Consider the following 13,833-nt stretch of genomic DNA (forward strand, 5'->3'; position numbering starts at 1 on the left):
CTTCCCATGAGACCTTTGAACATTTCTGTGGTTGTCGGCATTCACCTGCGGCTGAGGTCCAACTGCAAATACAGAATAAAAAAGTACCATCAGAGATAGAGGTCAGAGGTTCCCTCCACCTTAAAATAAATACTAAAGTAACGTCCCCCAGAGGGTGGATACAAAAGGACAACATGCAATACAGGGCTTGAAAAAAAGGTCCAAGGACCTTGTGCTGACCTGGGTGAACATTCAAGGTAACCCAATAGACAAAATGTCAATAAATGTTTTACATTAGTTGTAGAGGCACTTACAGTAATAAGTTCACTGTCTAAGCTCAAAAATGGAGCTCATTTTGGCACTATTTTGCATTTTCAGCATTATTTACGCTATTTGACCTACATAATTATGAAAATGAGGTCAAATCAAAAACACGTACTATATACATATATGATGTAGCATCGGCTGATGCACCTTCAGTAAAAAATGTGAGCATATTAGCTTGAAGAACCTTTTTTCTGTTTTTCACGTTTCGCCCCCTAGCGGCCAGAAAGTAGGTCAAACTGCGCTGATTTTTTGGTAACCCAGACACACCCACACACCAAAAATCAAAAGTCTAGGTCCAAGGATAACGAAACGTGCCACTATTGTTGACGGATGGACGACGACGACGACGACACCGGACGACGGACGAATCGGTATGACATAAGCTGACCCAGGTCAGCTATTAAATCAGAGCTTCAAACAGCTTCTGGTTTTTCAAGTTTGAGGGCTTTAGGGGAGTTGTTTTCCTAGACAGCAAGCAGCTATGTAATGGAAATGCTGGGAAATGAACTACAGCTCATGTCAGTGGCTCCATAAATACCTCCAGTAATTGCTAGTGGTAGTGCAAAAAAAACCCGAACAAATAAATGCATGTAAAGCGATGTTGGTTGAGTGCTTGTGCCATATTTGGGGGTACTCCTACCCCCGGTGTAATAGAAATCTAAGTCACACCAGGAACAGATGTCCGCCTTGCTTTGTCTGACAGATTAAGACGCCTTTGTTCTATTGTATTGTATGGGGTTATGTAGCTAGCCCTGACCACCACCCTTATCAAAGCACAGCTATTGTTTGGGGGACGTTCTTTCCTAGGACACTCGTTCATTTTACAGCTGACTCTCATGATTATGGACAAAATAAGAGAATTCTTGAGAATTCACATTTGTTCATCGTTCAATACTTTCAGTATGTGACAAAATAAATCATCCATCAGACGAAATTCATGTTGATGTTTGTAGTAAATATATATAGCTGATGGCCTTCACAAACCACAGTGAATTTTTTGTACACACCGGACCAACATATCATGTTTTTTGTGCTTTTGCAAAAAAGCCTGCTGGTCAACAACCGAGTCTGACCTAAATTTGGTCAGGTAGTACATTGTAAATCAGGTCAGCTGAGTTTATCACCATGTATACTTCACACTGGACGATACTTGGTGAAGCTGCAGAACAGTAGGGTTACTTCCTCCTTAAACATGTTAAATGTTTGCATAAATAAAGATAATGTTCAAATGATAGCAAAGGGTCTAGGCTCTAAAACAGGGGGGTCAAAAAAGGTACAAGCATATTTCCAGCATACTCAGCATGCTCAGTGAGTCCCAAGCCACTCCTGCGCGGAAGGGGCTATTGTCGTCCTGGGTGATGCACAATATCACCCATCCTCTATCTGGGTGATGCATAACATCACCCTGGGTGATATTGTGCATGTGCAGTAGTTTCGCGATTGGTGACGAGGTTGTGAACTATTGTACTCGTTGCAATGCACTTTTCAGATTATTTTGGCGACTGTTGGATGAGACACACACATCATTAACACAGCATTAGACTAACCTGCAATGCATTTTCCCATTCCGCCGCACTTCCGCTGGCACTGAGTTGTCGCGGCCAGACGCAATGCCAGAACAGATTAGTTAGTCCCTGACGAGCCATGACAGGTTGGCCGGCAACTTCACGGCAGGATCTACTGCCTCGAAGAAATCATCGGCCCCTTTTTTTTATCGCACGAACATATTTCTTCTTTACCTCTCTCCTATTAGCCACTAATGCAGCCCTTTCTATGTCAGGAATTGAGGATAAGTGGACTTTTAAATCCCGCTGATCAACGTAATGGTCAACAAGTGCTGCCATTTTGGTCCTGTGACTGACGTTCTTGATATAGCAGACCACGATTTCACAACCTCGTCAACAATCGCGAAACGACTGCACAAGATCACACAGGGTGATCTTATGCATGCACAATATCACCCAGGGTGATGTTATGCATCACCCAGATAAAGGCTGGGTGATATTGTGCATCATCCAGGACGACAATAACCCCTTCCGCCACTGGTGTGAATGGCATGGACCGGATGCCTTGTACTGTACTCATACTGGAGAATCTTATGGTAACAAGGAAAAATTCATGAGAGAATGAGTGACTCACCATTGGCGACCAGTGCATGGCCATGCTGCTGGTCCTGAGGTGGCTGATCATCATCATCAGCCGGCGTAGCCGTAGGTCCACCGACGTGGTCATCAACATCAATAATATTGTCATTAATATTGTCAATAATAACGACTGGGTCAGATCCAAGTTCATGGCGAAACAGCGCATCTATCGATTCCAATGCGATTATATAGGCTGTCAACCGATGAAGTAGACTGTAACCATCGATAAAGTCGCCTGCGTTGTACTTTTGCTGTAAATTTTCAACAAATACAGCTAATGATTCGAAGAACTCTATCAGCAGAGACAAGACCACAATTGATTTTTTAAGCCTTTTAGCAGTTAAATTGTCAATGTTTGACCGCGACGCATCAAACAACGCGTGGTGTTGTGAATCTGAAATTTAGATTATGTTATTCCGGAGAGTCGGGCAAGTAAATGGTGAAAAATAAAATGGTGATTGACCACGGAAATTTTTTGATAATCGACAAATTAGACAGACTTTGATATTTCCACTCTTTTCAGCCAACTGGCAGAAAAAACTCAAAACACGCCCCCTATTACCCAATTAGCAAAATTCGAAATTAATTTTTTCATCAAATAATTTCTTTATATCTGTAGACTTGCCACAACAAATATTTTTTCAATACCTCTCCAAATATGTACTTGAGAGTTAAAAACATGAACTCGTCTAATTGATAGGCCTCGACCTATGAATATTCATTAGTGGTCTTGTCTCAGCAGAGACAAGACCACAATTGATTTTCCAAGCCATTTCCAGTTATTTAAAATGCCTGCCATTAAAGAATGCGTGGAGCTGTGAAACTGAAATTCGGATATGATATACGGGTTAGTCTTGCGAGTAGCTGGTGCGATGGAAATTGGTGATTGACCACGGAAATTTTTTTTTAAATTGACAAGTTTGACACAAGTGGACATTTTTACCCATTTCGGCCATTTTCACTCCAAATTTGAACCACCCCCCCTATGGCCAGGTTGTCAAAATTCAAAATTATTTTTTTTACCAAACAATTTATTTATATCTGTAGACTTGCCACAGCAAATATTTTTTCAATGCCTCTCCAAATATGTACTTGAGAGTAAAAAACATGCACTCGTCTAATAGATAGGCCTGGACCCTCCAACCTATGAATATTCATTAGTGGTCTTGTCTCAATGAAGAGGGATAATCTTGAGATATCAATGAAATATGCCTTTTCCCAAGCATTTGAGATGTCTTGACTAACATAACCAAGTTTCATCAAAAATGAACTTGATTTGAGCGAGCTATTAACGTTTTAAAATTTTGTCCGATACGGACAACCTACCTTATATTTCGTCTTCAAATTGTTTACAGACTGTCTTCAAGTTAAGCTCATTAACTCGTAGAATTCTTAATCGAATGGTACCGAATCTTCGACAAATCACCAGTGGTCTACAGTCAATCTGAAATAGGAATTTGAAACAATTTTAATTCATGAGAAATATTCAAAAATTTCAATTTTTTGGAAAAAAGTTGTCTTTTTAAAGGATGTTCCAAGGTTGTGACAGTGGTATCATGCTGAAAATGTCAAAATTTCAAATCGAACAATATTAACTTTGTCTGAAATTTGAAAAACAACAAATATATGATGCATTATAAGCATGGAAAGCTTGTTAGTAAGGTGTGAAATGAGAAAAAGATTAACCCATATGTTATCTCCCTGTCTGTCACATCCAAGTCTGACACTTCCACAACAGCAACCATTGTCATCGCTATTGTCCTATCAACATCGACCCTTTTGTAATCTCTTGTCCTTTCTTGTGTATTTTCAGTCTGTTGAAGGAAGCATCCCGAAATAGACATCTCCTAGGAGTACGATTTTAAGCGAAGAAAGACAAGTATACGAAAAGACAAGACAAGATGAGGACAAAGGCGAGGAGATTGATAGGAAAACGGGGTTCTCCGAGGCGTGCTAGGGCATCGAATGCAGCAATGAGAACAATGTTCAAGAGCGGACACGTGCGGAGTGGAGGTGTCGAGGTGGTGAGCGACGACGAACGAGAAGTAGGCCTACAACCCACATGGAGACGACTCACGCCCCAGGAGTACGGACAGGTCACAACGATGGGACACGACGGCAAAAGACACATACCGGATATTAATAACCGTACTGCCAAGAATGTCAACTTACTACGGCTGAACATGAAAGAAGACACTGATGATGAGATGGAGATACCAGATGAGACCATGGAGCATGAGCATGAGAGTTTCGTTGTTCAGACAACCAAACTGATGGATGTGCTCAACGACGTTAACAGGGCCCATAGCGAATATCACGTGAACTGTCAGCCGATATTCAAATATGGAGAGGTGCGTAAGCAGGGGGTGTGTTGTTCAGTCACTGTGGTGTGTAAAAACTGTGGTTTTTATTCGAAATTGTATAAACTTTTTGAGGACATAGACACTGGCAAGCGCGGACGAAAAGCCGCTCTTCCAAATGTTGCATTACAGATTGCGTTGCAGGACACAATGATTGGCAACGAGAGTATGAGTTACATACTGAGCATGATGGGAATCCCGCCCCCCTGTAGGAGTATCATGCAAAAGCAGGCAAATAAGGTTGGTGATGAAACAGTTAAAATGAATGTGGCCGATATGGCAGACATACGCGAGAACTTGAAAAGGATACTGCGCCTAAGAAATCAGGACGACACAGGAATCAATGTCCAAGCTGATGGACGCTATAATAGTTTACACCTCACTTCGAGGAACAAGATGGGCCGTTGTGCGAGCACAATGACTGGATTATGTGTTGAAAATGTGACAGATGAACACAAAATCATTGACATTGAGGTTAAAACAAAACTCTGCTGGATAGGGGCTGCAATGCGGGCGAAAGGTTTTGAAGTTAAATGTGGTGCCACTGGCACAAACGTTGACGAACGACACTCGAAGTGCACGGCTAACTTTCCTGAAGCAGATGCATTCAGAGAATATGATCTTGGGGTTGCATTTGCCGAGACTTTTGAGAAACAGGGCCTACATGTAGAACATTTGACTACAGATGGTGATTCCAGTTCATTCAAAGGGTTAACTGATGCAACAAAAAAGCTCTTCGGCGGCTTGTTCACGGTGAAGCATCAACTTGACTCTATACATTTGCATCAAGCCCAGACGCGTGCAGGACATAGAGCTGAATTCAGTAAAGGTATGTTCCCGGGACGTACTGCTGAGGAGAGAACACTGTTAAAAACAACGTTTCTGAATGATCTTAGGGTAAGGTCATCCAAGATTTTGCAATCTCTATTCAAGCGCTGCAACGGTGATCTTGACAGGATCATGGGATACCTGTATGACACTGTTGCCTGTGTTGTGAACTGTTATGGTGGTGACTGCACTGGTTGTCCACAGAACGAATTCTCACTGTGCTCAGGCACAACTGGTTCTTGGTGGCACAAATCAACACGATGGTCATCTTACGGTGAGATTCCCAAGTTTAAAATGACAGTGATTGACAAGAACTTGGTACATCTCGTTTTGGAGGTATGCCTTAGTAAAGGAGCGTTGCAACAGCTGAGTCTTGGCGTGACAACCCAGGGGGTCGAGTCCAAGAATCGAGGTCTGTCGGCCAGCGATCCTAAGATTGTGACCAGGAGCAGGAACTCAACCCCTCGTATCCATTCAGCAGCCCACAGAATGAACCATAACATAGCCGAGAGCGGGCGACGGAAACTAAAGTGGTTCAACATCGAAGTCGATACTTGTTGCCGCCCAATGAAAGCACTGGACAGAATTGCAATGAACAGGCAGTACACAGTCAGGTACCAACGGAGTGCTAGACACCAGAAGTTAGCTGGTGTTTTGAAAAACATCAGGGCAACAGATTACTTCACCAAAAAGAAAAACAAAACCAGGGGTGGTGACTACAAGAAACATGTGATGATAACAATGCCGGACTTGCGAAGGAAGGCTGTCAAGAAGGCTGTTGCACGACGAGACAGACCGCCTGTACCAGAGTGGAAATGTCTCCACCCAAACAGCAGAAACTATGACCACTCCTACTTTCGGCGATCCTTCAAGATCCAACCAGCCACCAAGACATCCAAGAGGTTGCCATCGCGGTAAGAAAACTTTCAAATGTCAATTCAATATAATGATATTTTCTTTCAACTTCAACATATAGCTTACCAGGAAAAATGCATTTAGGGCGGTTGCCATGGCCTGCACAGACTTTCTTGGCATTGCACCTTTTTCTACTTTGATTGACCCTTCCTCTTTCTATTGTCAAGTGCTCGACTTTCACGCACAGAGGATTATGACAAAGATGACTTATATGATAACCTGCGCCAGTTTTGAATTTCAATTCATCATGGTCACACAAAAACATTGCCCGGTGTGCCGTCATTGTGACCGGCTTATCTAAAAAACTTACTTTAACAAACCCGTATGTTACCCCCCTCTTTTTTTGTTTAGCCCCCTTCCAATTCAAACAAAAACCATTACTTTTAGTCTTTGCTAATATTCTTGCTCGTAATTCAGATACTTTTCTCTTGAATTCACCTGCTGAAATAAAAAAATTAGTGAAAGCTTGGTACCCTGCCACCCAGCGTGCTCTGTGCCCGACACCTCCCAAAATGAAAATAACATGCAAAACAATCAACACTTTCATTACTATTCACAATTGATGATTGTTATGAAACATATCTAGCCCAAAAAAGTAGAAAAATTTGAAATTATTTGAAATTTTTTGAAAATTTCAATTTTTGGCATTTTCACTTAAAAGCCCTGTAGGCCAGGGGGGGTTAAATTTGAGAATTTTCTTTTTTTCCACATTTTCCAATTTCAATGATATGTCCACACATTCTCAACACATTTCAGCCAATTCAAACGGTTTTTGTGGATTTCAGAGCTCATTTACTATTTTTGACCTGTAACCCAAAACCCTCTAAATAGAGACAAGACCACAATTGATTTTCAAAGCCATTTCCAGTTATTTAAAATGCCTGCCATTAAAGAATGCGTGGAGCTGTGAAACTGAAATTCGGATATGATATACGGGTTAGTCTTGCGAGTAACTGGTGCGATGGAAATTGGTGATTGACCACGGAAATTTTTTTTTAAATTGACAAGTTTGACACAAGTGGACATTTTTACCCATTTCGGCCATTTTCACTCCAAATTTGAACCACCCCCCTATGGCCAGGTTGTCAAAATTCAAAATTATTTTTTTTACCAAACAATTTATTTATATCTGTAGACTTGCCACAGCAAATATTTTTTCAATACCTCTCCAAATATGTACTTGAGAGTAAAAAACATGCACTCGTCTAATAGATAGGCCTGGACCCTCCAACCTATGAATATTCATTAGTGGTCTTGTCTCAGCAAAACGTCTCCCATGGGCGCAGCCATATTGAATTCTAATAATCTTCGCGGACCAATCAGAGCCGTCGTTTCGTTTTTACCCACAATTCCGTTTTCGCATATATATTTAAAATTTATAAATAAATTTTTCATGAGGTGACATATTTATTTTCTATCCATGACATATATTAGATATCATAAAAATATATATGGAATATCGCAAATATATATTGGATATCGCATATATATATGGGATATCGCATATATACTGTCTTCTCCCACTTAACCGAGCGCGGCTGAATCGTAAAATGACTAAGTCCAAATGAATAGGCCGATTTTACTGGTGGCAGGCGAACATTAGAAAGAACAGCCACAGCTGATAATTGACTCCCTTTTCGTGGGGAATGCCAATGCCTTCCACGTAAGTGGATAAAAGACATGAACATTGACATGGGGTAGTCCTGTACTGAATGAATGAATACAATACAACTAGCGTCCTCATTTTATGCCTATAGTGTTCGTTGACCAGAAATTTCTAATCTTGGGTCTATTATAAATCCAGCTTCATGGGTCTGCAGAATGTCCCAATAAAGAAGTCTTGCTGTTAACGAATAAATTAAAGAAAAGATTTCCTTATCAATTTGCCAATCAATGTTATTATCCAAACGGGATTTACACGTCATCATCAAAAACATCATCATCCTCTTCTCCTTCCGAAAACTCAATCCCCTCAACAAACTGCTCAAGCTCATCATTTACCATCTCTACCCCCTCCCCGACTTCGTCATCGTCCTCAGTAACTAGGCCACTGGCTCTCCAACCGTTCATAATCGTCTGTTGTGTGACCCTTTCCCAGCCGAGGCTGATCATCCTGACCACATCCCGCCTAGTGATCCGCTCACAATGTCCTTGATCATCGGTGCGGCCGATTTTCCACACTTTCCAAATGGTCCTCAGGTGACACTTGAAGCTCCTGTTTACGGTCAAGTCCAAGGGCTGCAGCAGCGAAGTACATCGTCCTGGGATAAAAGTGTCTGTCCCATTCTCTGCGTTGATTGCATCACGAAATTGCTGATTTCGATGCGCCGGATACCTGTCTAAAAATAACAGGAATGTGGCCCCTGCTACAAATGGCACAATCAGGGCCTGCAACCACTCGATTAGCGACTGGTGTCGGGCCCAACCCTGTGGACTACCAGTTACCTGGAAAAATAAAGAACAAGTATGAACATTTACATTACTTTTCTGAACAGTCAGACACGCACAATGTTTTGGTTCCATCCATGACAAACCTATAATAATTTTAGTCATAGAAGTTCTGATTTTCCTAAAAAATACTACCATTAACTAGAATGACCGTCAATGACAACACTGATGACGTCAGGTACATGTCCTGTACTACAAGCACGGACTTGTCTTCTATGCCAATACTCACTCGCACATTGGCTCATATGAATAAAAACGGAGCATTTGCTTTTACTCCAATTTTGAAGCATTTACTTGTATCTGTATGAATAAAAGTGTAGCAAATGCTTAAAAAAGGAAGATTTTACTACTCAGGAAGCAAATGCTTTTTAGCATTTAGTATTTGCTCCGGAGTGAAGTGAATGCTTGATTTGTCATGAATAAAGGGAAGCATAATCTATTCACTCCGTAGTATATGCTTTGAATTTTGAAGACTGCCCCAGACGTGTCTTCGAATTTGTAGTGAAAGGTTGGCTGTCTACCATGGCTGCTTTTATGCATGTTCGGCAGGAAAAATTGTACATGAAGCGGAAAACGTGCCGTCCGGGAAAATATTGTGCCTTCTATCGCTTTGACGAGGAGAATGTTCAATGGATTTCGGACCATTTTGTGCCATATTCGGAGGAGACACGGGGTGGTCGACTTTGTGGAAAAGAACAAATGGAAATTTTCCTTAGGTACTTGGCAGACCCTGGACACCAACTTGGCGTCGGAGAAGACAAGGGAGTCCACCAAACGACGGTTTCAAAAACATTTTCCAAAGTGCTTAGCCACGTTATAGAGAAGGCCGACTTGTGGATTAAATTTCCCGTTACAATTGCGGATGTTCACCATGCTCAGCAGCTTTGGCAGGAGGAGAAGCAGATTCCTGGTACGGTTGGGGCCCTGGACTGTACGCACGTACAGATTCTGAAACCTGGTATAAGAGGTGGCCATGGAGATGAGTATATCAACAGGAAAGGAGCCGCTTCCATAAACGTGCAAGCAACATGCGATGCGAAAGAACGGTTTACAAGCGTTGATGCTAATTGGCCGGGATCCGTTCACGATAGCCGAATATTGAAGAATTCACATGTTGCTGTAACGATGGTTAATTCGCGACACAGAGGCTTGCTGTTAGGTGATGAGGGCTACGCCATCGCCCCATGGCTTCTCACACCCTACAAAAATCCACTGCTTCCGGCCGAGAGAACCTTCAATAACATCCACGCGAGGGAAAGGGTCGTCATCGAAAGGTGCTTTGGCCAGTTGAAAAAAAGATTTCCAATCTTACAAGGTCGTGTGAGACTGGCACTCCACAAGGTGCCTAGCGTCATCGTCGCATGCATCATGCTCCATAACGTCGCGAAATACCTGAATGATCCTCATGACAACTTCCCCGAGTTTGATGAAGATAGCGATAGTGAAGATGACGATGATGATGATGATGAAGATGTAGATAGGAGAATTCGTCAACGCGGACAGGATAAACGCCGAGCGATAGCCGATTTCCTGAATAATGCCCAAGACTAGGTATGTATAGGTACATGGGGCCTTAGAAAGGGGCTGTTTTTTCACAATTCCGATGGCAACAAATTAGTCTTTCATGTAAACATAATACACAACGCTTACGAAATATCATTTTTCACGCCCAGATTTTAATTTATCAGACAACTATTATACATAAAGCAAGGTTATACATGTAGCAATAATTGCTGAAACAACTGCATTTTGAAAGCACAACTCTGCGGCAGAAAAGGCAGTCCCGCATTTTAAAATCATTTTACCGGGTCTTTGTGAATTACTTCTTAATAGTCAGCTGGCAAATTAGCCGCAACTTGTTGCTGCTGCATTCGCGCCAATTTCAACTGTTCAAGGAGGACAAGTCTCTGCAACTCCTGGCTTGATAGTTGTCTGGTTTCTTCTGTTTCTTGATGAAGCATTTTGTTTTTCTTTCCAGGCGGTGGCGATATAGCATCGGATTGCGGTGAACCTTCCACGACTTTACTTTTCCCCGGACCTTTTCTACAGCTGGTGCTCGCAACTGCATCAGGAGGAGGAAGATCGCTCGTAGACTGGCACTTTTTGGGGACGCCAACTGACTATCCGCCTGAAAACAGAACAGTGGCTACCTGGTTACATGTGTACATTCAAAACATTTGCGCAGCTGAACTCTTTTGAAATCGAGCTTTACTGGTATTTTTTTTCGCTGGGGCTGACATTTCTGTATTTTCACGAGATTGCACAGGCCTACTACACGTATACCATCGATCTTATCAATCACAGCAAAGTGCCCCAGTCATTCTCATATAGCTATCATAATAAGATGCAATCTCCTGAAAATACAGAAATTAAGTTAGGTCAAAGTGGAGTGAAATTCATGAAATCAATTGTTACAGTTATACATGCATTAGGAAACGTAGCCTACCTTTGATACAGCTGAAGGTCGGATTCGTTTCGGAATGTAACAGTTCGAGGAGAAGTTTCTCCCAGTCTTTTAATACGCCGATAGGCTGATTGCCCGTTTTTGTTACGTCTGTCTTGTCCTTCACATTCGTTTTCATGTTCGTAATTTTCTTAGAGAACTTCGTTTCGTTTAGGTTCACAACAGTTTCCTCATTAAATATCTTCATGGCTGCTTTGAGTGCAATTTTCTTTCGTTCCTTCACTTTCGGCAACTGCGACTTGGTTAGCAATACGAGATATTCCTTTAGGAGTAGGACAAACTTCATCTGTTCGCACACATTCCCCGTATCTCCATCCGAATCAGAATCCGACATTACTATCACACGGACGGATGCACAAACCAAAAAAGTAATGATGTCTTCTGTCCAAAAACTGTCGGGAAGTGTCTCATGCCCAGGCCACGTCACCTGACAAACCTGATGAACTTCCGATGACAATAGAATTAGCCAGCGCGGAAGACCTGCGTAACCGATTATGAACGTAAATATCGCACTGACCACATATCCCATTCAAAGGAAATGTGACATCGAGCATTGACCTTGAAGCAAATGCTACAACTCTCGGAGCAACGAGTTTGGAGTAAAAGGTGCACTTTATTCTTAGGAAACGAAGCATTCTCTTTTGCTCCAAGCAAATGCTCCTTTTATTTGAAGCATCTACTCCGGAGCAAATGCTATTTTTTATTCATATGAGCCATTGTCTGGAGCATTCGCCTGAAGCTGCCGAATGACGCCGCCATCTGGTGCCAAGCCTCTGAAGTTGACCTCGGCTCGTCCTTTTCGTCCGTCTGTCGTAACTACTAGAGTCACCGTGCATCCAAGTTTCGGGTTGCCTTGGGATGATCTAATGTCAACATTCTGAGACCCAGTCGCTTCAATTGTTGATCTTGGCACCATATCAAACAACACGAACGTCTCATTCATGTTCATGATGACATCAAAATCAGCGTCTCTGATGAGGTCGGCAAAATCTCCCCGGTAGTCGGCAACCAAAGCCTGGGCGTTGTCAAATAACCCCCTTGAATCTTTGGTCTTCCTTCGAAAGCTGATTTGTTTCCTGAAATGGAATTTGCATATTGTTAAAATTCACCGCATACAATCCATTAAGGCCGATCCATGCAACAGCGGAATAAAACTCACCTTTCCATAAAGTTACTAAGCCAATGTGCAGATGCATGGAAAAGGTATCGCAGGGGTCTCTGTTCTTGTCTTTCGGCCTTCTTTTCGTTCGGAAGCTCTGCCCACCATTGCCGAAATTCTCTTCCAGCTTGCCCTTTAATATCCTCACCGGAAACAGGGAGACCAAGTCTTCGGCGCTCAAGGAACCAGGTGTTCAAATTGTTTTCCATTTCGGGCCAGTATGTTGAAATAAAAAAGCTAACACGTTTAACATCTTTGGAAATATTGATTGCCGATAACCACAGGTATGAACGAAATGTTAGTCCTAGGAATAAAGGTCCCAGGAACAATAATACTGATATTGTTAAAGGAATGGTGAGGGTCAGTCGCTTTGATGTATAGTGGGACTTATTCTTCCGTCCATGACACAGAAGCGGACTTATTCCGGTCGGTATAAGCCAACAAGGAAGGAAATTCATTTAGCGAGGAATATAATGCTTGTAGAAACACTACCTTGTGCATCAGTGCCGTGTTGCCGTTGTCTCCTCCGTCTTCTATGGTCTTGAGTTGATCTATCTCGGAGGGCAAACAAGTCATCAAATGTCTGCGGTGCTATGCGGTGGTGTCGAGCAAAGGATGTCGCAGTTTCAGCATGACGTAATCCTATAGCATGCTCCAATTGGTATGTCTCGATATGGTCAATCTTCTGATTGAGACTGTAGCTGTCAACATCATCTCAATGCTCCATTCCATACGTTAAGATCATCAGGGTGCCTGCTAGGCCTACCCACAAAATCCATCGCATTGCGTGCCTCTTACCACAAGAACGTGGTCAAAGCGAGATGGCAGAAAACAATTATGACATTTGACACGAAAGTGCCCTTTATTGGATTTCCCCCACAAGAAAACGATTCCATAATCGATTAGATAAAATAAATTCATTTGAAAGACTCTGGATTGGTCAACCATTTACATGGACTTACGTAACTTCAATAATCATCACCCTGACTGCAGGGATTACTAGCCCCCGACCGCGACCAGGCGTTATTGAATTGACAACATTTACAAGGTTGTCTTCCTATAACCATTGATCAATATAATTGGCTGTCATATTGAATGTTTGCAGCCCACCGGTAAAAACTACAGACTGCCATGTTTCTGGACTTTGTCATTTTCGAGCCATTTTCCTGGCGCTCGGTTAAGTGGGAGAAGACAGTATATGGGATATCG

General features: G+C 42.2%; 1 protein-coding gene across 1 annotated transcript; it reads left to right on the forward strand.

Moving 5' to 3' along the window:
• The first annotated feature begins 9,523 nt into the window (after nucleotides 1-9,523).
• LOC135482448 (putative nuclease HARBI1) lies at nucleotides 9,524-10,552 on the forward strand. The gene has a single exon (XM_064762486.1). It carries the CDS (start codon nucleotides 9,524-9,526, stop codon nucleotides 10,550-10,552), a length of 1,029 nt encoding a protein of 342 aa, XP_064618556.1.
• The last annotated feature ends 3,281 nt before the right edge of the window (nucleotides 10,553-13,833 follow it).

Source organism: Lineus longissimus, chromosome 1 (genome assembly GCF_910592395.1).
Source record: "Lineus longissimus chromosome 1, tnLinLong1.2, whole genome shotgun sequence".
Classification (NCBI taxonomy): Eukaryota; Metazoa; Nemertea; class Pilidiophora; order Heteronemertea; family Lineidae; genus Lineus; species Lineus longissimus.